The sequence below is a fragment of the Coturnix japonica genome, chromosome 26 (genome assembly GCF_054131305.1).
Source record: "Coturnix japonica strain WE chromosome 26, WE-NBRP24, whole genome shotgun sequence".
Taxonomy (NCBI): domain Eukaryota; kingdom Metazoa; phylum Chordata; class Aves; order Galliformes; family Phasianidae; genus Coturnix; species Coturnix japonica.
Window position 1 is genome coordinate 5,430,322 of NC_140688.1, and position 22,008 is coordinate 5,452,329.

The window sequence follows — 22,008 nt, forward strand, 5'->3', positions numbered from 1 at the left end:
ACCTTGGCTGTAAAATCCAGTTCTTCTTCCTCAGAATTATTCCAGGTGCCATTACTGCCCTCTTTTTCAGAACTTCAAAAACAACGAAAAGTAAGTACTGGTCCTCTCAAATAATTCCTCAAATAAGCATTTGGTATTTTTATAAGACTCACCTTGTTGAGTATCCTTCGAAAAAGTCATCCATTGCTGTTCAAATATAAATCGACATGTTGAGATTAGATTTTGCATACTAAAAATTAACCAATACAGACATTTAACATGAAAACAGCTCATAAGAGTACAGAAGCTGAAGTGGCCAATTCAATAAGAACAGCATGAAGGAAAGTATTTACAAAACAAATGCTTTTTCAAATTATACTGAAAAACAAATCAGACATATCTACAATATCTACCATTTTTTGCTGCCGTACCTTGCTATGGATTATAAATAAAGTATATTTATAAATACAAAGAAAATCAAAAAGCATACTCAGGAGCTATAGGTTATCCCTAGCTAGAAGAATCACCAGCATTTCTCTACAGTGAATCAAAAAATGATATACTTGAGACAAAAGGAGCATTAGCAGGGCATGCTATACTACACCCCCAAGTTTTTATCAGTTCAGTGAAGGTAGTAACTCACACCTAAGACTATAGGATAGGTCAGGTCAAAAGGGATCTCTGGAAGTCTCTCAACCAACTACTTAAAGCCAGCTCAGCTTTCAGGTCAGGAAAAGTTGGTCAGGGTTTTATTCAGTCTAGTCTTGAACACCTCCAAGAGAAGGTTCACAACTTCTCTATTTTGCCATCCTTATCATGGCAACACTTTTCATCTCCAGCTAGAAACCATCTTGCTTCCATTTATACCTCTTGCCATCTTCGCTTCCTGTCAAGTATCACAGGGAAGCATCTGGCTTTGTCTTCTCATCTGCATTGGACGCTGCAGTTAGGGCCCTTCAAAGCTGCCTCTTCTTCAGGCTGAGTAAGTCCACTTTCTCAGCCCTCTCTCACAGGGCAAATACTCCTTCACAAATATGATGGCTCCCTAGAGAATTAGCTTGCTATTGATCCATCGACCTCTCACGTAGAAGGAACTCAAAATTACAGCCAAGGCACAGTCAAGTGAGTGCTAAACAGGGGCTGACAATCGCTTCTCTCAGTCTCCTGGCTTTGCTACTCTTAGCACAGTGCAAGCTGCAGCCCTTAGCTGCCAGAGCACCCTGCTGCCTCATGCTCAGCTTGCCTTCTGACAGGTCTGTGTCCTTTCTCAGCAGAGCTGCTCCCCTGCCGTGCAGTCCCATCATGTTTTGTAGGAAGGGGCTTTTTCACCCCAAATGGGTCTTGGTATTTGCCCCCGATGGATTTCTTAAGATGCCTGCCAGTCTATTGCCCTGGCTCATTGAAGTCCCTCTGAATGCCAGCTCTGTGCTGAAGCATATCCAACAATCGCTCTTACTTCAGATCATTAGCAACCCTGATGAGAGCGCCCTGCAGTAAATCCTTCAGGTCACCATTCTAATGAAAACTGCAGTCTAGGAACACAATTTTTGAAGCGCTAACACCTCTTAACAACTAAAACATAATAGAAGGACTTTCTGATTCCCAGCACAGAAGGGAAAACAGACATATCTGATCTCCACATAGAAATCATAATTCCTGAAGTTTCTGAACTGTTAAATATTATAACAAAAAGAAGGGTTACTACTAACAACCTACAAATGAGTGTACAAATTTTGCCTTTCCTAAACACAGTATGCGAGAATATTCCCTGATCTGAACACAGCTTTCTGAGATGCAGTACAGTATAAATGTTCAAAGAAATCTCATGGAGAAAAAAGCTAGAGGCTGAAACTTCCCATCTGAGGGCATCTTAAATGGTTCAAATGCTAACAATCTGATTTTTGATGTTTTCCACTACAGAAAACACAGAATATTCTTAAATGCTAATGGAATCCTGCTGTATGTAAAGCTAAATAACTAACTCAGTACTATGACTCTATCTGCTAACTTTCCACGCAGAACAGAAAATTGCTGCTGTGTGGAACAGTTAAACTCTGGACGAACGACTTCAGTTACATCTTCAATGAGTACCACTAGAAGTAAGGAAAACAGCTCATTAAATTACCTACACTTTTGCTTTCAACATATAAATACTGCCAATGATCCTGCTATCCTTTAGAAGGCGAGACAGGAATTTGATGAGATAGCTTTCAGCTAGACCAAAACCACAGCCATGATGCACTGACACAGAAATGAGATCTAGTCTCCAGGGACCCGTTTCCACTTTAACTGAAGCCTATATCACCATTTCTGAGCAAGAGGAGAACAGATTACAAAACAAACAACCCCAAAACCAACACTATCACAAGTGATAAAAGCAAATGCTGAATTCAGTAAGAAGGGACTCATGCAAAACATGCAAAGAAACAAAAGCTGCCCCAAATCCACTCTAACTCATAGATCTTAAATCATCAAGATACAGATCTGCAAGATAATAAGCACCTATGATGAATAAGTATTTGTGTATCACAAGACATGTGTGGTATTTAAAATACTGCTGTGCAGAATGAATACCTTCACTCGATTCTCCTGTTCTCAGAGTCTGCTCAGGGCACCGTTGCATTTCTATATCCATTAAGGGAAAGGCATGGAAAGGACAGACAACAATGACATCAGAATAAATGCGGAATCTCACAAGTTTGGAAAATACAAAAAGCACACACACAAAGCTACAGCACTGGGAGAATGCGCTGTGACTATGACATGCATTTGTGTGCATGTGTACATCTGTGTGTCAAAAGAGAAACTGTGGAACACTACCTTGACATCAAATTCTTTCACAATAAATCTGTTACTTTTCTCTGGAGCAGAAGATTGTCCTACTTACATGGATTTTATCACATACACATGCAGTGCTGTGGAAAAACAGCTACTATCAGAAACATACACTTAAGAGAAAGTTTAAAAGAATCATAGGATGGCTTGGGTTGAAAAGAACCTCAAGATGATTTCTCATCCCTTCTGGCTTTTCTCTGTTTCCTTAAGAGGGAATACAGGAAAAGTTTTATCTGACCTCAGGAGATAAAAATCACACAGAAGTGATAATTTACTTTTGTAAAGAGTTTTACAATGCTGAGACAATTCCTCTAATCATAGAAACACTAAGGTTGGAAAAGATTATCAAGTCCAATTGCAAATGACTCAGGGAAACGCTGAACAATACACTAGTATGTGCTGCAGTGGCCAAACATACTGTCACTGCAAACATACTAGAAACAGAAATAGCACAACTACTGTTTTCCTCAAAAATAAATTGTTACTTAAAATCTAAGAGATCGGTCATTCAATATGTTCTGGAAGCCAATCTGTACGTGATTAATAAAAGGGTTCATGTTCTGACATCCAAATAATCATGAGCAAACTTGTTGAAAAATGCTGACCTGTTCAACATTCTTCAGAATCTCCTCTTCTAATTAGAAAGTACAAAAGTAGCAGAAAGGATAAGGTCAAAATTTTAGATAGCAGAAAAATAAAACAGAAGAGCAAAAGACAATAAAAGAATTCCAAAGTGGGTATTTCTCTGGTCTCTCTCTCAACATCCCGGCTTCTCTAAAGGACACTTTTAAGACTGTTACTGTGGCATATTAAAAGGACTCTCATGATTCAGGGTGTGGATGCAATCAGAGACTGCAGAATTAATTCCAATATTGTTTCTACTACGCTACTGAACTTTCTCTCTGCTCCCTCCTACTCCTCATGCTGGTGTAATCTTTAAGAGACTGAGCACAGGGAGAATCACAGAATGGTTTGAGTTGGAACAGACCTTTAATATCATCTAAATCCAACTCCCTGCTATAGGCAGGGACACCTCCCTCTAGACCAGGTTGCTCAAAGCCCCATGCACCTTTGGCTTTGAATGCTTGCAGGGAGGGAGCATTTACAACCTCTCTGGGCAACCTGTTCCAGTGTCTCATCCCCCTCACAGTAAAGAATTTCTTCCTGATATCTAGTCTAAATGTACCCTCTACTTGGAAGAAGAAACCCTCAAATCACATATTTTAAATTAACCCAGGCCTGTTAGTCCTTACAATGGGGTACCAGAGCAACTATCTATGTGCATGGAAGGTAGCAACTGAGTGGATTTGGATAAAAAAAAGTATTTCAATGATCAAACCAACTGTATCGAGCCCCACTGAAAAACAAGCAAACAAAACTTCAAAACCAAGCTACGAAGAAACTTTTTCAACCACTCTCTAGTTCAAAGTAACTGCTCCTAAGTCAAAGGCAACATCACTTGGGTCTAAAATCTATACTTCCATCTGGGATAAGTCCAGGAAGAAAAAATATGCCATGTATTCTTTGATCATATTTCTCAGTCTTTATAATAAAAAAGTAATGACTTGTGTTTGAACAGTCTGCTGCCCATCTGACACATGATTCTCACAAAACCCTTAAAAATAAGGAACAAATAAAACCTCGTACGTTGGGGCTTGAAACGTAAACTGCAAGGCAATCTCATTCATACTAAAATAGCAACTTTCTAAGATTCATTTAGGGCAATTTGAGCTTATAAACGCTGCCTGGATTTTACAAATTCATTGAAGGAATGTATTTCTTTTATTTACAAGGCAATGAGAAAATGTAACAGTTTTTCTGGATCACAAAGTCTTTCTCAGTTGTTTTTTTTTTTTTTCTTTTTTAAATAAAAGTAATTGAAAAAAACATTATTTGATTATAAATCAAACCATGTCCAAAAAGATACGGTATATACAAACAATGTACTGTTGTTGCTTATGAAGTTATTTTTCCAAGACAATTTTTGTTACGTCTCCACAACACAAACAAAAGCAATTGTAATTGAAGGTGAGAAATTATGTCTCCCAAAAAAGGAGCTTTATGCAGGTGAAACTATTAAAATTAAAACAAAGTGACAGAAATCCAGTGGTAATCAACAAAAGATGCATCTTCTTGCAATTTATCTGCTGCTTCGCTGCTACAGAAGATAAAACTACTATTTGGGATGAAACTACAGCTTTTGCAATTGGATTTTCTGAACAACAATCTAAATGAGCATCTCTAAGAAAAATTGCACACCCATAAAACAAGGCTACTTTAACCTATTTTGTTTCTTCTCTTCCCTCCTCCCCCTTGCTAAAGGGACAATTTAAATAAATGGGCAACTTGATGTGCTGAAAGTGACAACTGTATGAGCAGATGGATGTAGTGCACACAAATCACAACTGTCCCCACAGCCTGTGGAGATGCAGTGTAAACTAGCAGCAAGCAAACACATTCATAACACTTCTTATTACAGTCCACCTGATGCTTCCACTGAAGTCCACACTGAGCACGGTGAATTTAAAAGATGCAAACCGACCTAAGGAAGGGGCCACCACGATTCTGCCCATTAGCTCTACCACAGTTAAGTATCCTACCTCCTCTGCTCGAAGCAGCTGCACCCAACGTAAAGCCAGCAGCTCTTGCCTGGTGAGGAGTCACTGGCACAGGGATGCCTCCTTTAGCACCTGCAGAAGCTTCCCCTGCGTTCTCATGGTCTGCATATTCTGCCAGTGTTTTACTAAGACTATGGAGAGCAAAAAAGGAAATGCATTTGGGAAAAATAATCCCATAGCTACATAAACACTTAATGGGATAATAAGAGCCTTATACTATCCATCCTAAACATAACCATAGCCAAAACAATTTTCATATTCAGTAAGTGTAACATACTCTACTTTTTGCAAACCGTAACATACTCAAATATAATGGACACATCTATTTTATAGATGCACATCCAGATCTATGAAGTTATTTACTTCTGCTCGGTACCCTTTGCAGTCCAGTTTTTACAAATACAACCACTCTTATGAATGAACACCCATGGGTAAAATACTTATGTGTAGGAGGAGTTAAACTGCTTAGTAATTTAACAAAAGAAATAACAGCTAGATCTCCTCTGAAACAAAACAGGTGGTTCCTGGTCAGTGGAACTGAAGACAGTAATAACAAGGGTTCTGTTTTGAGAAGAATTTACAAACATTTCAGTTTTTCAAGTTGAACTTCTGCGTCTGTGGGCTACAGACACATTTTAATAGTGTATAGCAGGCAGACATCAGCTTAGAAACAAACACTTGAAATCTTACAGAGAATTTTGAGCAGAAGCCCTTTTCTCAACTTTCAAATTAACACCAGACACATGAACAGTATATGTGAGAAGATGTCAATGAACACATCTTCAAAATAGCACCGTTAAACTTGGTGCTGTTACCAAAAAGGTTCAAACTCAACACTGATAACTAAAAACCTAGCAATAAATTTAAAAGTTTATCTAGCATTTCCATGAAGAATAGCATAGTCCTCAGCTGTCCATCCATTAACGTCTTTATGGAAAATTTCAGCACCATAGCGAAGAAGTATTTCTACCAACTTAAGCTCCCCACTGGCTGCTGCAGTCATAAGTGGGGTTCTACAGCATCCAAAATACAAGACAAACCATACAATTTAGTCAGACATTGTAATTATTTTAATTCCCATTTGCTCAATCTCAAAGAAAATCACTTTATGAACAGAAAAAAAAGCTTCCATATTAACAACACTTGCATACAAACTTGGCATCAATTTGAAAAACTCTCTCTGGCATAACAGCAATGTTGCTGGCACAATAGCAATTTTCCTGCCACAGCGGCTACCAGAAACAATGTTTTCTTGCAGTTCTCAATGCAGAAAACATGCAATAATGCATGCCACCTGCCAAGCTGAGACCTGCTTTCGCCAGTCACTCAACGAGCTCTTTCTCTGTGTCTTTCTACTTCAATGCTCATTCCCATCCCTCCCATCAGTCCAACCTGAAGACAACTAAGGTGACCTGCAGAGTTTAGACCATCTCCTCACCTTTCACACGGATCTCGAGTGTGAACATCAGCTCCTTTTTTAAGAAGGAGCTCTACCATTTCTTTGTGATTTTCAGAGATAGCAAGAGTAAGAGGAGTACATCCGTCCTGAAAGAACAGAAATAATTCAAGTTAAAAATCAAAAGAAACAAACAAAAAATCTACAATAAAAATATCAATGCAACTTTTTGAACTTCTCTATTGAATCTCGAAATGTACCTTATTCTGAGCATTGATACGGGCACTGTGCTCAATTAACATCCCTGCTAGAAATGTGTTAGGAGTTACAGCAGCCAAGTGAAGGGCAGTGTTGCCACCAGCATCTGCCAGGTTCGGATCAGCACCATGCTCTAGCAGGATCACTGCACATCTTTCTTTCTGGCATTGTACTGCCTGGAAACAACACACACACACACACACCAAAAAAAAAAAGGTAAAATTTCCAGCAGTCATATTTCACTGTGTCACTACTACTACAACTTCCCATTCCTGGAATATAAAAGCATCTGCCAAGATTAGCTAGCACATGCCAAAGCCACACTGATTACAGCATGCATGCTTCTACACAGACTTACTTAAAGAATCTGGAAAGACATCATTTAATACATAATCAATAATTCCTACTTGCAGCAACATAGTATGTTCTACTTACCTTCATCAGTGGAGATCTGTTATCACTGTCAAAAAGATTTAGCTTACACTTGTTTTCTACTAGAAACGTAACGACATCCTCACGTCCATTTGCACAAGCAAGATGCAGTGGTGTCCTAAAAGTGAAACGTGTAAATTGAAACAGACAGCTAAATAAATATTTTCACTCTGTGGTACATGAACAGGGCAAATTGCATTTCTTTATCCCAATTACCTCCCAAAATAAACAAAATCAAATAAAAACAAGCTTATTCCATTACCAGCGTGCACCAAACCATGTCGCTTAGTACAACATCTACATGTTTCTTGAACACCTCCAGGGACGGTGACTTTACCACCAACCTGGGCAGCCCATTCCAGTGCACAACCACTCTCTGGAGAGGCTTATCCTAGCATCCAACGTGAACCTCCCCTGGTGCAAGCTGAGGCTGTTCCCTCTTGTCCTAACAGCTCCCATCACAGGCAGGCTGATGAGTACCCTCCATAAGACCAGCTTCCTCCAAGGCAGAGAAGATGAGGACGAAATAACAGGCAGAACGTCAAATAACTCATCATGCCTTGTCACAGACATGGAACAACTCGAGGGTGACTGTCCCCACTGAGAAATTCCCAAATAAGTATACAAGATCCTTCACCTCCGAATAGAAGCCTGACAATATTGATCTGAGCACTGTATTTATTATTTACTTAGCACAGTGTACCGCAAAGAGCTCGAATGAGTAATTTAACTGTAACAAACACAACTTTGTGCAGGAGCCCCTCCTCACCCAAAAGCAGCCGTTACCAAGCACTGGGGAATATGACAACCTAAAGGAACCACCATCAGCTTCGCAAGCAAGAAAGCCTTCATGAAGCCAGCAGCCTTATCGCTGCCCTTTCTCACCAGCCCCCAACAGAGCTCTCAGCTCGGAGGAATGCCGAGCAGCCCTACGAGGGATCCAGGCCGGGAGGGCACATCGGAGCGGCCTCTACCGGCCGTCCCAGCCACGCGCGGCCCCCGTTAACAGCAGCCCTCTGTGCCCAGGTCATGCAGCGGGGATCCCGGCCCGGCCCGCCGCCCTTACCGCTGCACCTTGTCGCGCTCGTCGATGTCGTGCTTCTTCAGTCCTTGCTGCACCAGGGCCAGGTCTCCGGCGGCGGCCCCCCGGTGCAGCTTGGTCAGCTCCTTCCGGCGGATCTCGTACGCACCGGCGGAGCACGCCGAGGCGGCGCTGCCGGGCGGCGGATCCCGTTTTTTCTTCTTTACGAAGCTGAGTATCTTCTTCATGTCGTCTTAAAACTCTGCCGGGCCGAGCCCCGAGCAGGACGCGGAAACACGGCGCACGCTCAGGGAAGCCGCGGCCCAACCCACAGGCTGCAGGGCAGCCTCAGGCTCCCAGCCGGAGCCGGGAGCCCCACGTATGCGTTATACGTGCGATATTAAGCGATACTAAGCGATATGAAGCGATAGTAAGCGATATCAAGAGGATACACACCCGCGGAGAGCAGGAGTGTGCGCGTCTGTAGGCTCGGCTGCCTCAGAAAGCGGTTGGCAACGGTGTGTCCTGGGGCCGTTGCCTTTGGAATAGTCACGGGGATAACTGTCTGCAGGGTTATTTCTTGCCCTACTTGTGGGTATTATTTAATAGGGATCTCAAAGCACGCGTTTTTAACCTGTTACTAAACCAGTTGTCAGCTTTCTGTCTTCAGTTTTCCCATCTTCCCCTCCCCCCCTCCACCTTTGTTCATACTGTTTATTAAATCTTTAATATGGGTGATTTTGAATAATATTTTTAATTCATTCCTGTTAAAAACAAATAGTTCCATTTAATTTTTATTTTTCTTCAGAAATTGGTATTTCCTGTCACAGTTCCTCATATTCTCAGTGTGTTCTCTTTGATAATCTGGAGCTTTCTCTAAGAACCATTGAGCAATTGCTATTCCTGTTGCTGTCTGCATGAGGTGATTCCTCTTCTCTTACCCAGTACTAGATCCACGTAGCACAGTAAGATTTTCAAGTAAGGGCTTAAGTGTGGCTTAAGTGTTGCGTAAGCATTGACATTTGGGTTAGTCTGCTAAAGACTCACCTTTCCTTTGACATAACAATACGGCTGGATAATTTAGCTCACAATCCTTGCAGCTCTGAGGTACAAAATGGCAGTCTGAAGCTCTCTTTTTGCAGTCTTTATTTTTCCCCTATTAAATCACTGTGTGTATTTTGCTTATTGAAGAGTAACAATGGCAGTAAAGGCTTGTGTGCTGCGTGTTGTCTGGTCATAGAATCTTTTAATCATAGAATGGAATGGCCTGGATTGAAAAGGCCCACAATGACCATCTAGTTTCAACCCCCCTGGATATAGCCACATCCAGCCTGGCCTTGAATGTCACCAGGGATGGGGCATCCTCAACCCCCTTGGGCAACCTGTTTCAGTGAGTTACCACCCTCTGTGTGAAAAACTTCCTCCTAATATCTAACCTAAACCTCCCCTGCCTTAGTTTCAAACCATTCCCCTTGTCCTATCAGTATCCACAGGTGATTTACTACGCCTGATTTGCAGCTGATGTGTTTACAAGCTGGGAAATCTGGCTGGGCAGATAGCATGTTTCTGCATTGCTTGCTCCAGGGCTTTGAAGAGAACTGGGCAGTTGCAGGTAGAGACTATAGCAGCTCCAGCTCTGTCTAGGTTGGAGAGCTGGAGCTGAGGTGGTGCTTTTGATGTTACACTCTTGCTTCCCTATGCAGCCAATGTGTATGCTTAAATACAGTTTTGCTTGTTCCTGGTCCAGTCTGAAGCTCTCACACTGTATCTCATGCACATGGTCTGTTAATCCTCAGCTGGATTAACAGCTAGTTTCTATTGATAATGCTGAAAGAATTCCTTTTGGCTTACTCTAAATGAAAAAGATGCAGCTATGCTTCCCATTTTAACAATGAAAATTAAGAATAGGTTTCAAGATTGAAAAAAAAAATATATCATTTATTTGCTTTCTTTATGACTCCATTTTCAGTTGACATAAATACATGACTTGCAGATTTTCAAATGGAATATATGGAGTTGCAACTAAAAGTTTGATCATGTCTCTCTACCAGACCTCTACAAGTCTCATTTTACCAGAGAGAAATATCCTCCTTCTTACTTGTGTCACCGCTTCTGGCAGTAAATACATTTGTGAGTGACTGTTTTTCAAGGCTGAAGCACAGGAAGAGTAAAATTTCATCAAAACTGTGATCAAAACCTGGAGTTCTCACTGAGAATGGCAATCACTGCCATTAAAGCAGCCTCATGTGGTTGTTTCACAGAAACAAGATCACATATCCCACTAGTTTTGTGGGTTTTTTGGTCTCTTTTTTACATGCTTTAATAATAAAGACTAAAAATTAAGTTTTGTTATTTTGTATATGCAGTGTTTCTTCCTGAAGTTCACACCTTATTGCCACTCTTGCCAGTATCAGTACAGCACAGGGCCTGCAGTCACCTCCCTACCTCCCCAGACCAAATCCATGAATCATTTGCTTCTCATAGGCCTCAGATGAAAATACTATTTTATAACAACTCTAACCACGTTAAGGACAGTGAGACACTTTAATGCAGTGCTGTGCAGTTCTACAAACTTGGCAAATACCTCTAATGCAGGAGGAATGTCTAACGTGCAGCCTGAGGTCTTCGATACCACAACTAAAGCAGATCTAAACCTGAAAATACTTACATCAGCATGTTAGTGTAAACCCTTACCTTCTCTAGTGTTAACTACGGCTTGCCATAGCATCGTGGCAAGTCTCAAAACCACAAACGTGGGGAAATAACGAATGGCAGGATTTTCAGAGTAGCCTATGGTCAGCACAGCTTGGGAATTCAGCTCTCCTAGGCCCTCCAGGAAAATGTCATCATGCATTTTCCTCACAGAATTACTTAACTAGTCTCAGGAGCTTGCAAAACCCACAGAGGTTTTTAACTAGCTTACTGAAGCAAAGGCTTGAAGGTTGTCCTGAGGGGCTTCATTCGTTTTGCTTTGTTGCTGAGCTGTGGTTTCCAGTCTGTCACTTCCAGCCTTGAGCCTGAAAGAGAGACAGGCCTTGCTGTGGACATTCACAAGAGCACAACTTCTGAAAGAGCAGTCTTTATGGAGGGAAACTGACAACTTCTACTTTCAAAAACTCACGTTACTTAATTGCATTCCCTTCTATTAGAATTCAAAAAATAGCTTTTTGAAAGGAACATGCACACAATTCTCCCAGCATGGAAAAGGCAACTTCTTGATTGGCAGCCCTCCTAATTACAGGTTAGTAAAACAAGGCAACCAACTTTCATATCACTGAATCTACCCTGCTGAAACGATGCTCAGTGTGCTACAGCAACCTGAGCTCATGCCCCCACTGTAACCTTAAGCTGCTCATAGGAGCAGACACGGAATGCAGCAGCCCCATTCCTTCCCAGTCACTGTCATAGCTGAGTGCACGCTGAAGCATCCTGAGCTACAGAAATGTCCCAGAGAAGGAATCAGCTCTCCACTCTGGGTTGTTACAGCAAAGACCTGAGCACCACTCTCTGGGAACTACGTGGAAACTTAGGACGGACATGGAGAAACCTCAGAGTCCAGAGCTTTGATGTGAGTATATGGCTTGTGTTGTCGTGTAATTTGGTGCCTGTTTACATTAAACATCCCCAATATGGCTGCAGTCTTTCATGTGGCACAAGCTTAGCAAAAGGGCCAATTCACAGTTGGGCACTGAAGGCAGGAGCTTGGGCTCCTCCTAGAATCAGGGATGGGGAGAATTCAGAAATACCCATTGCTCATCCACTGTTAGGTTCATGTCAGCTTCAGTGCAGAAACCTGCAGGGGGAGCAAAGTGTTTCTGTGTATCCACTAGAAGGCTGTTTCTAACACACTGCTTTGCCCCTCCAGCTTGTGAAAAGCACCCAGGCCTGCTAGCAGCATTATGTACCTTGAACAGCTGGCCTAGAGCTTAAGTATTTCAAGGTCTCATTGTTCAGAAGCATAAGGCAGAGGCAGCAGCAGAGGGAGGTGGGTCCAGAGGTGACAAGCCTAGAAGTAAGCAAGCCAAGAAGTAAGCAAGCCAACAGGGGTCCCTGCACATCCTTCAGAGAAAGTACCTCAGAGTACTGGGGAGATTCAGTCTTCCTCTTGCTCTGCTCCTGCTGCGGGCAGGGCACCTATGAAGAATGGACAAAGTGAGACACATTCAGTCTCTTGCAGTGAGTTTTCCTAAGTCTGTTAAGCCCTGTCATCAAAGCTTTGCCATGCTCTCTGTGGGGAAGTGCAGCTGCAAGCTTTGTTAAAAATTGGTGTTATCTAGCTTTACAACGTGAGTTTTCCAGTTATCATGTTCTGTGTTTTTTTTCAAGATTGTAATAGGGCCCTCTGTCAAAAGAAGCCCAACTCTATGCAGAGAGATGTGCATAATCAGGCAGAGCTTTCTAAAGAACAGCACCTGTTGCAGAACGGCGGGAGAAAAGCAAACGATCACACCTGTCATTGACATATGATCAGCTAATCTCGTTTATTCCTTGGCTGCGTGTACATTTATAATACGGATAATTAGCTCATACATATTGCAAAAGTGGAGCTCATCATTGGTTCCCAATTACATACCATCCCCAAGTATCTTTGCAGCTTCTTGTTATCATCCTGAAAGCTACTCCCTTGCTGAGTTCCCAGAACCATGGCTAGTTTCTCACCATCCCAGGGCATCCTGTTGTTCTCACTGTCCTTGCAGGTGTTATGGCTGCTTGATTAACTGCACCGTGTTTACGACCCTTCTCAGCTAACTAGCTGTAAAAAACACTCTCTACATTTCCCTCGTTTTCTTTTAGGCTGAAAAGGCTCAGTTTACCGACCGACTAACCATATTTAACAAGCAATTCAGTTCATTTGTTCAATTAGTTCTCATGTAGTTTTATCCTGCTCCGTAGCTGCTGCTCTGTGAACTCCTTATCTTGATCCATGGCTGCTGCTCCATAAATTCTTCTTGTATTACAACAATTTCAAGATACTGCCTATAGAATAACAACACTACTTATATTAATAACATAACTATGATAACTCAATCAAGGCCTTGATTGACAATACTCTGAAAGTGAAAAAAGAGACAAGTCAAATACAACATAACAACATTACTGTTAAACCCACTAAAAAAAACAAATATGTCTGTACTGCAACCTAAGTTTCTGCAACCTGAAAATAAATCTGTGAGGGTCCCATTGTGTTAATCTGTAACTGATTTGGAAAAGTCTTCAATTTTCATATACTCTGATACATTGATTTTTTAATGACCACTAAAATTTGTGCAATAAATGCTTTTAAGATGCTCATAACCATGCTCTACTGACTGAGTTATCCGAGCTAATAATTGATTAATGATCGCGCAATTTAATGGAATAGCATGTCAAATAGAACCAATTTTAGAGGACAAATGTACTAGAGTATCACTAGGGGCATTATTACTTACTGACCCTTGAGAAACAGCAAGCCATGTTGGTGTTGGATGCAACAGGTAGTGCCAGCAGGGCGTCCCCTGCTTCAAGGTGCACATTTCCTCTCTCACCCATCACAGATTCTCTCCTGCATTCAGGGTCTGAAGGATTTCTTCCAGTTGTACACCATATCTGCGTGGCCAGTACGTGATACAGAGCCCAAGTGGAACACCTGCTTGGAAAACAGAATAAACTATCAAATTTAGTGCTATTAGCGTGCACTTTTGTCTAAAATGATCACAGAGGCTGCCTGCAGTGAGTGGGGAAAAAGGCATCATTAGTCTCAGGCAATGTGATGGGGTTACTTCCTGCTAGCAAACATTTCCAGGCTGATTAAGAGAGGTGCTGGGAAGATATCCAGGGCCTACTGACGCGAGAAAAAAGAGGGACAGCAAACTTGCATTTCAGTTGCCTTTGCCCGCCTGCCTAGGAAAAGAGCCCTCATGCAGCGACTCGGCACGGACTCAGATGTGAACGATCCAAATTGTTTATTACAAGTTCTCACATCCCTTATATACCTTCACAAGTTGTTATTTTCTAACTTTCCCATCCGCCCTTACAACTTTCCCAAACATCTTACATGTCAACAAAGCATTCTACAAAACACTTTTCAACTGTCCATGCAGGCACATAACCAATCAGAGCTGTGAGACTCTTCTTCTCCTTGCAGAGGTGTCCTTGGTTCCCATGCTGTTTATCTTGCTCCACAGCTGCTGCTCTGAACAGCTTTTCTTGTATTCCCACACCCATCCTCCCCATTCCTCCCTCCATCCTACCCCCCATCCTTCTCCCAGTCTTTCCTACCCCCAACCCTTCCCTCCCATTCTCCCTCCCCCACATCCTCACCCCATTCTGGCTGCACATCCATTTCCTTTGGCCCAGCTGCTCTGCTCAGCCCACACTCTTCCCCACATCACTGACACCAGTGTTGGGAGGGTGCTGGGCTGACAGATGCTGGGGAGGGCTGCCCCGCCGGCTCTGGGCAAGCAGAGAAAGGCGGTTGACTCCAGAGCTGTTGTCCAAACCTTTGCATATTCCCCTCCTGTCCCTTGAGTAGCGTTCCATTACGGGGAGCACGGCAGCCCACACAGAAAACAAATTCTGTGCTCCTTGCCCAGCATCCAGCTCTGGCGACTCTTTGCCTCACCACTGATGGACGCATCTCTCTCATTTCAGCCTGATATTTCTGTTGGCAACTGCTGGGCTTTCCAAGGTTCGCAGGGCCACGCCGTCATCTAGCTGCTGGAGAACATCTGGCCCACGGCTTTCACCATGTGGCATGTCTCCAAGGCGGTGTCTCCCTCTGGGGATGTCAGCAGTGCCCCCAGAGACTTTGCCATCTTGGTAAGTCTCTGCCTGCTGCTGCTTCTGGAGGCCCCCGAGGAAAAAGCTTTGCCATAGAGCCCCATAAGAGCCCATTGAACCCCTATAGAGCCCCAGAGATAACCAACAGAACACAATAACCGCAACATAAGACCCCATAGACCCCCACACACACCCCCACAGACACCCCGAAGAGCCCTATAGAGCCCCACAGACACCCCATAGAGCCCCATAATGCTCCGTAAAACCCCATAGAGCTGCACAAGAAGCTCATAGAGAACCAAAGAGCCTCATGGTGCCCGACAGACACCCAACAGGGCCCCATAAGGGCCCTACAGACACCCAACAGAGCCCCATAACTGCCGCATAGAGCCCTGTAAGACCCCATAGAGCCACACAAGAGCTCATAGAGCACCATAGAGCCACACGGTAGACACCCAACAGAGCCCCATACGACCCCATACAGTTGGGAGCTCCCAAATTTCAGTGGTGGGCTGCTGCAGAGCACGGCATCCTGCCTGAGGGCACTGAATCCCTCGGCTGGTTCCATGTCTCCAAAGGCCTCTGCTGCTCTTTGTGGCCGAGCAGCTGGGAGCAATTGCTCCACGTGCCCTGACTCAGGTTCGCCCTCCGTTGTGCTCCAATCCTACCAGAGCACAGGGAGGGTTGGAAGGGCTCCCACCTTTGGCCTCAGTGTGTTCTTTATGGCACAGCCTGCCTAAGTGTGACCGCCATCATCTCTTGTCTTTGAGGGAGTGGATGAGGACGAAAGGGAAACTCTCCTGGGACTGTATGTTTATGACGTGGGTGGAGATATTGCGCAGACCTTCCACGTTCAGGTATGGCAAGTGCAAGGGGGGAGGCTGGGCTGCCTGCAAGTCATGGGAAGAAAGAGCTTTCCTGCCCACCCTCTGCTCTCCAACATGGCCGACTCCCGTGGGGTCCCTTTTGCAAGCCTTTGGAAGCACTTGTTTTGCTGGGGCTCTTCCCATGCCCATAACAAAGCCTCTCCTCTGCTACTGCTTCACTTGTATACTGAGACCTTGAAATAACTAGAAACTGCTTCACTTGTATACTGAGATCTTGAAATAACAACAAACTACTTCACTTCTATACTGAGACCTTGAAATAACTACAAACTACTTCACTTATATACTGAGACCTTGAAATAACTACAAACTACTTCACTTATATACTGAGACCTGGAAAGAAAAGATTCTTCTCTTGTTCTAAAGGCACAAACAACATTTTATTCCCACACTGATATGATGGGTGATAACAAGAGAGGGGTCTGCATGCTAAACAACTATTGAATATGGATCCGAATTCCAGGAAATCATTGACTGTGTATTAGGTTTACCCATATCTATGGGGCGAACAGTGGGAGCTATGGGGCACTATGGGACACTGGTCCCCCTCCGGCCCATAATGAAGCCTTTCCTCTTTGCATTGGCAGGAGAAGCCCCTTCAGTCTGACACGTGCTGACACGGCTGAGTCCCAGGTAACAAGCTGCAGGCACGGAGCTGTGACATCAGCATCAAGGTGGGTTCCTACCCCACATCCCTGCCCTCCATCTTCTCAACTCCCTCCATCTCCTTTCCCAATAGAAAGGACTCAGTGAGGAACGAAAGCTGCAGATGCTCTGCCTTCCAGCCCCAACCTCTGATCTCACAACCCCTTTGGATCTCTCAACTCTCCTGCTTTCAGCCAATAAGACTTGTTGAGCGGCAGCAGCTGCATTTGCGGGACAGGTCTTAGTGTGGGTGGTGCTGTGGGGTTGGTGTGGGAGCCACGGGAGATGGAGGGTGGCCAAGAGTGTGAGTTGGCCACTCAGGCCATCCCACAGTGCCGTGAACCTTGATCCATGGTGACTGAACATCATCGTAACTGGCTGTGGGGCACAGTTGGTTGCTACAGGGCAGTATGTTCCCCTATGCACTAATATGGGTCCCTGCAGGTACATGTGTGAGTGTGTTAGTATAGCTCCCATATGGGTCTGTATTTGTTCCCTTTGGCTCCCCATGGGTCTCTATTGCTCCCTGTCATTCTTATGTGGCTCTATGACTCTCTATGATGTTCTTTTGGTTCTCTATGGGTCCTGTGGGTTCCTGCCCCTGACAGACGGTGGGAGGGGCTGGGTGACAAGAAGGGCAGAAACAGCCCCATTTCTGTCCCTGGCCGTGTTGCGTAGAGCCCCATGGGGAAACTTAGAGGCCATAGCTTGTAGGCAAACAGAAGCTTATGGTGCATAGCTTACGGGGCTAAGCTGTGGGGGTTATGGGACAGAGCATCAAGGGCAGTGGTGGTTCTATCGGACACAGCCAAAAAAAGGGGGCTTAGAGGCCTTAACAGCCCTGTAGAGCCTAAAGTCCTTGAAGCTTCAGGGTAGGCCTGGAGCCGAGGTACTAAAGGGCTGGACTGGAAGCACTGAGGTTTTGAGGGCCTGATGCACAGAGGGAGGCCAAAAAAGAGGCCACGTGTCCATGAGCATTTATAGCACAAAGGAAGGCTTAGAGCTGTAATGGAGAACACACCTGGAGGCACAGATGCCTGTAAGCTGTCCTAGGGGCATAGGGGGAGGCCTAAAGGCTTAGAGGTTGCCCAGGAGGCTTAGAGGCCTTAAGGTAAAACAGCCTGGAGGGAGGCCCAGAGCCTGGCCAAGAGGCCTTGCAACTTAATAGTCTTGAGGCCAAAGTGAGGCGTGGAGGCCAAGCAAGAGAAAGCCTCTGTGGGTAGGAAGCTCTTGTGAGCTGTGGTGTGGGTACCTGCCTCTAAATAGGGCCGCGTGAAGGGAAGGGCAGGGTGTGTGATGCAGGAGAGAGGAAAGGACACTGCAGAAGTGGCACAACACTGTAGCAGTGGAACGGTAAACTGAAGAAACTGCTCTTGACCAGAAGGTTGTGGTTGGCTGTGCTCAGATCCTCCTCCAAAGAGATGCTCTTCATGCATTTCTTGTCTCCTTTCTGTCAGAAGCTGATGGAAGCAGCCTTCCAGCAAATGGCAGCCTTGCAGAAAGCCAGGGGAGGAGCACAGAGCCAACAAAAGATGAGACTTTGCCACCAGGGAACGGTGGGCCGGTCCCCGTTACCTGAAGTAATAGACGTCGCTTTTCCCGGCGCTCAGCCCCGATTTCCGTATCACTTCTTCCTTCTTCCACCCGGGCGGTAACGCCGGACAATCCACCCGCCCTTGTTTCTCCATCCCCGGTACCGGAACCGAAAACAGCCGAAAAAAGACGAAGTTCGTCCGGTGTTCGGAGCCGGTTCGGCTGCCGGAGGAGCCTGCTGAAGGGCCTTCCGGTTTACTTCCGGGTTGGTCTGGCCACTTCCGTTCCGGTTCGGCTCTCTTCGGAAGTATTCGGAAGCGCTCGGGTCGTTCTGAAGCGACTTCCGGTTAACTTCCGGGTTGCTCCGAGATCCACTTCGTCTCCGTTCGGACGCGCTCGGGTCTTTTCGGAGCGAGTTCCGGTTTACTTCCGGGTTCCTTCGATTTCGCCTTCGGAATTCTTCGGAACCGCTCGGGTCGGGTTTGGAACCGCTCCCAGCGACTTCTGGTTGACTTCCGGGTTTCTACAGGCGGCATCCGGTCGGGTTCGGAGCTGTTCGGAACCTTTCGGAAACGCTCGGGTCTATTTCGGGATCGCTACGAGCGATTTCCGGGTTTTTCGGGCTTCGGTTCCGTTCGGAAGCGCTCGGGTCAACTTCGGAAACATTCAGAAACTTTCGGGTCCAGTTCGGAGCCGTTCGGAGCCGTTTGGGGTCGCTACGAGCGACTTCCGGGTTTCTTCAGGCTTCGGAACCATTCGGATCCTTTCGGAAGCTCTCGGGTTCACTTCGGAGGAGCTCGGAAACGCTCGGTGCCCTTCGGGTCCACTTCGGAGCTATTGGGGATCGCTACGAGCAATTTCCGTGTCTCTTCGGGCTTCGGACCCTTTCGGAACCATTCGGAACCGTTCGGAAGCGCTCCGGTCGACTTTGGAGATGCTCGGAAACACTCGGGTCCAGTTCGGAGCCATTCGGGATCGCTACGAGCGACTTCCTTGTTCCTTCACGCTTCGGAACCGTTCGGAACCTTTCGGAAGCGCTCGGATCGACTTCAGAACCACTCGGGTGCACTCGGAAGCGCTCGGAGCCGCTCGGGTCAAGTTCGGAGCCGCTCCGCTCGACTTCCGGGTTTCTTCGGGCTTCGGAAACCTTCGGATGCGTTCGGAAGCGTTCGGAACCCGGAAGTCCCTTTATGCCTCTCTAAACCCGGAAGTCTCTTCTAGCCCGTCCAACTCTGTGGCCCTGGAGGACCGTCTCAATACAATCAATGCGTTGCCATCTGTTTAATGAGTTACAAGCGTTAATTAATGAGCTTTAATTGATCCAGGAGCAACATCCGGGTCTTTTCTAGATCCGTACTGAAGAGGCGAGCCAAGATGGCGGCCGGGAGAGACCGGAAGTAGCGATTGAGGCGCTGGGTTTGGAGTTCCTATAGGTGCCAAATAGTGAGCCATTAAAATGAATGGAGGCTCTGAGCTGCCAAATAGTGTTCTTTATAATGAATGGAGCCCCATAGGAATGAATGGAGGCCCATAGGTGCCAAATAGGGATCCATTCGAATGAATGGAGGGCCAGGGATGCCAAATAGTTACCCCATAGAGCCCCATAGAGACCCCATAAACCCCATAGAGACCCCATAGCACCCCATAGAGCCCTATAGCCCCCCATAGACCCCCATAGAGACCCATAGACCCCTATAGACCCCCCATAGAGCCCCACAGATCCCAACAGACCCCCATAGAGCTCCATAGAACCCCATAGAGCCCCACAGACCCCCACAGAACGCCATAGAGCCCCATAGACACCCCATAAACCCCCCACAGACCCCCATAGGACCCCATAGAGCCCCATAGAGACCCATAGAGCCCCATAGACCCCCATATACCCCCATAGACCCCATAGCTGCCAAATAGTGACCCTATAGACCCCCCATAGAGCCCCATAGACCCCCATAGGATCCCATAGAGCCCCATAGACCCCTATAGATCCCATAAGGCTCCATAGAGCCCCATAGAACCCAATAGGACCCCACAGAACCCCATAGGACCCAACTGGATCCAATAGGACCCCATATAGACCCCATAGCCACCCATAGAGCCCCATAGAGCCCCATAGACCCCTATAGACCCCATAGACCCCCATAGAACCCCATATAGACCCCATAGACCCACCATATTCCCGGTGCTATAACCCAGCACCAATAGGATCCCGTCAGGGCACCCGCTCTTCAAGTAATGCTGGCTCCCCATAGGGAAGAATAGGACGTCCCCCACTTCCACCTCGAAGCTCAGGCTCTCCCCATTCTCCAACACCAGGCCGGCCTGCATTTGCATATTCATGAGCTCATTAAGCCTCATTTGCATCCCACCCCCCTATATCCCCTATATACAATATAGGGCCTTACCTTGCCACAGCCTTGGAGGATGTAAGCCAGCTCGTTAGCGTTAAGATGATAATGGGGTTGGCCAAGTTCATTAGGGAAGATCCTTAGGGTGGCTATGGTGAGAGGATCGGGGTGCTGCAATGGGTTATATATAGGATCATATAGGGTTATATAGGTTTATATGGGGGTCTATGGGGTCCTATGGGGGTCTATGGGGCTCTATGGGAATCTATGGGGTGGCTATGGGGTCCTATGGGGCTCTATGGGAGTCAATGGATCACTATTTGGCAGCTATGGAGCTCTATGGGGTTCTATGGGGTTCTATGGGGCTCTATGGGGCTCTATGGGGGTCCTATGGGGGGTCTATGGGGGTCGTAGGGGTCCTATGGGGTCCAATGGATCACTATTTGGCAGCTATGGGGGCTAATGGATCACTATTTGACAGCTATGGGGCTCTATGGGGTTCTATGGGGGGTTATGGGGTCTATGGGGCTCTATGGGGTCCTATGGGGCTCTATGGGGTCTAATGGGTCTGTATTTGGCAGCTATGGGGCCCTATGGGGTCCTATGGCGGTTCTATGGGGGTCTATGGGGTTCTATGGGGGGTTATGGCGTGCTATGGGACTCTATGGGGTCTAATGGGTCTGTATTTGGCAGCTATGGGGCTCTATGGGGTCCAGTGGAGGGTTATGGGGTCTTATGGGGCTCTATAGGGTCCTATGGGGTGGCTATGGGGGTCTGTGGGGTCCTATGGGGCTCTATGGGTCACTATTTGGCAGCTATGGGGCTCTATGGGGGTCCTATGGGGGGTCTATGGGGTCTAATGGATCCCTATGGGGCTCTATGGGGCTCTATGGGGGTCTATAGGGTCCTATGCGGTGGCTATGGGACTCTATGGGGTCCTATGGGGGGTTATGGGGCTCTATGGGGTTCTATGGGGCTCTATGGGGCTCTATGGGGGTCCATGGATTACTATTTGGCAGCTATGGGACTCTATGTAATCCAAGGGATCACTATTTGGCAACTACGGTTTCCAATGTAACTTAAGGGCTCACTATTTGGCAACTCTGGTTTCCTATGTAATCCAATGGGTCACTATTTGGCAAGTATGGTTTCCTATGTCTTTTAATGGCTCACTATTTGGCAATGATGGGCCCCTATGTATTCCAATGACTCCTTATTTGGCACCTATGCATTCCAATGGCTCACTATTTGGCAACACCGGTTTCCTATGTAATCCAATAGCTCACTATTTGGCAACCGA

At 45.8% G+C, this 22,008-nt stretch overlaps 2 protein-coding genes and 1 long non-coding RNA gene across 3 annotated transcripts in view; all 3 read right to left on the minus strand.

Moving 5' to 3' along the window:
• The window catches only part of LOC107306750 (uncharacterized), a 47,588-nt gene extending 38,518 nt beyond the window's left edge, over positions 1-9,070 (minus strand). The window contains 9 exon segments of the mRNA XM_085524255.1: positions 3-72; positions 153-186; positions 2,554-2,604; positions 5,415-5,567; positions 6,312-6,445; positions 6,871-6,977; positions 7,089-7,262; positions 7,522-7,636; positions 8,585-9,070. Of these exon segments, the coding sequence (XP_085380381.1) occupies positions 3-72; positions 153-186; positions 2,554-2,604; positions 5,415-5,567; positions 6,312-6,445; positions 6,871-6,977; positions 7,089-7,262; positions 7,522-7,636; positions 8,585-8,787 (1,041 nt within the window). The 5' untranslated portion in view covers positions 8,788-9,070.
• LOC146756747 (uncharacterized) overlaps positions 1-18,636 on the minus strand; it is a 252,104-nt gene extending 233,468 nt beyond the window's left edge. The window contains exon 1 of the mRNA XM_085524253.1: positions 18,406-18,636. The gene's annotated coding sequence lies outside the window, so the exon portion shown is untranslated. The remainder of the gene's footprint in view (positions 1-18,405) is intronic.
• A 1,051-nt stretch (positions 18,637-19,687) lies between these two features.
• Positions 19,688-20,947, minus strand: LOC146756752 (uncharacterized). The gene is made up of 3 exons (XR_014937342.1): positions 20,766-20,947; positions 20,533-20,682; positions 19,688-19,790 (listed from the first exon to the last, which is right to left on the minus strand). It is a non-coding gene; the product is annotated as an uncharacterized LOC146756752 (long non-coding RNA).
• Between the last annotated feature and the right edge of the window lie 1,061 nt (positions 20,948-22,008).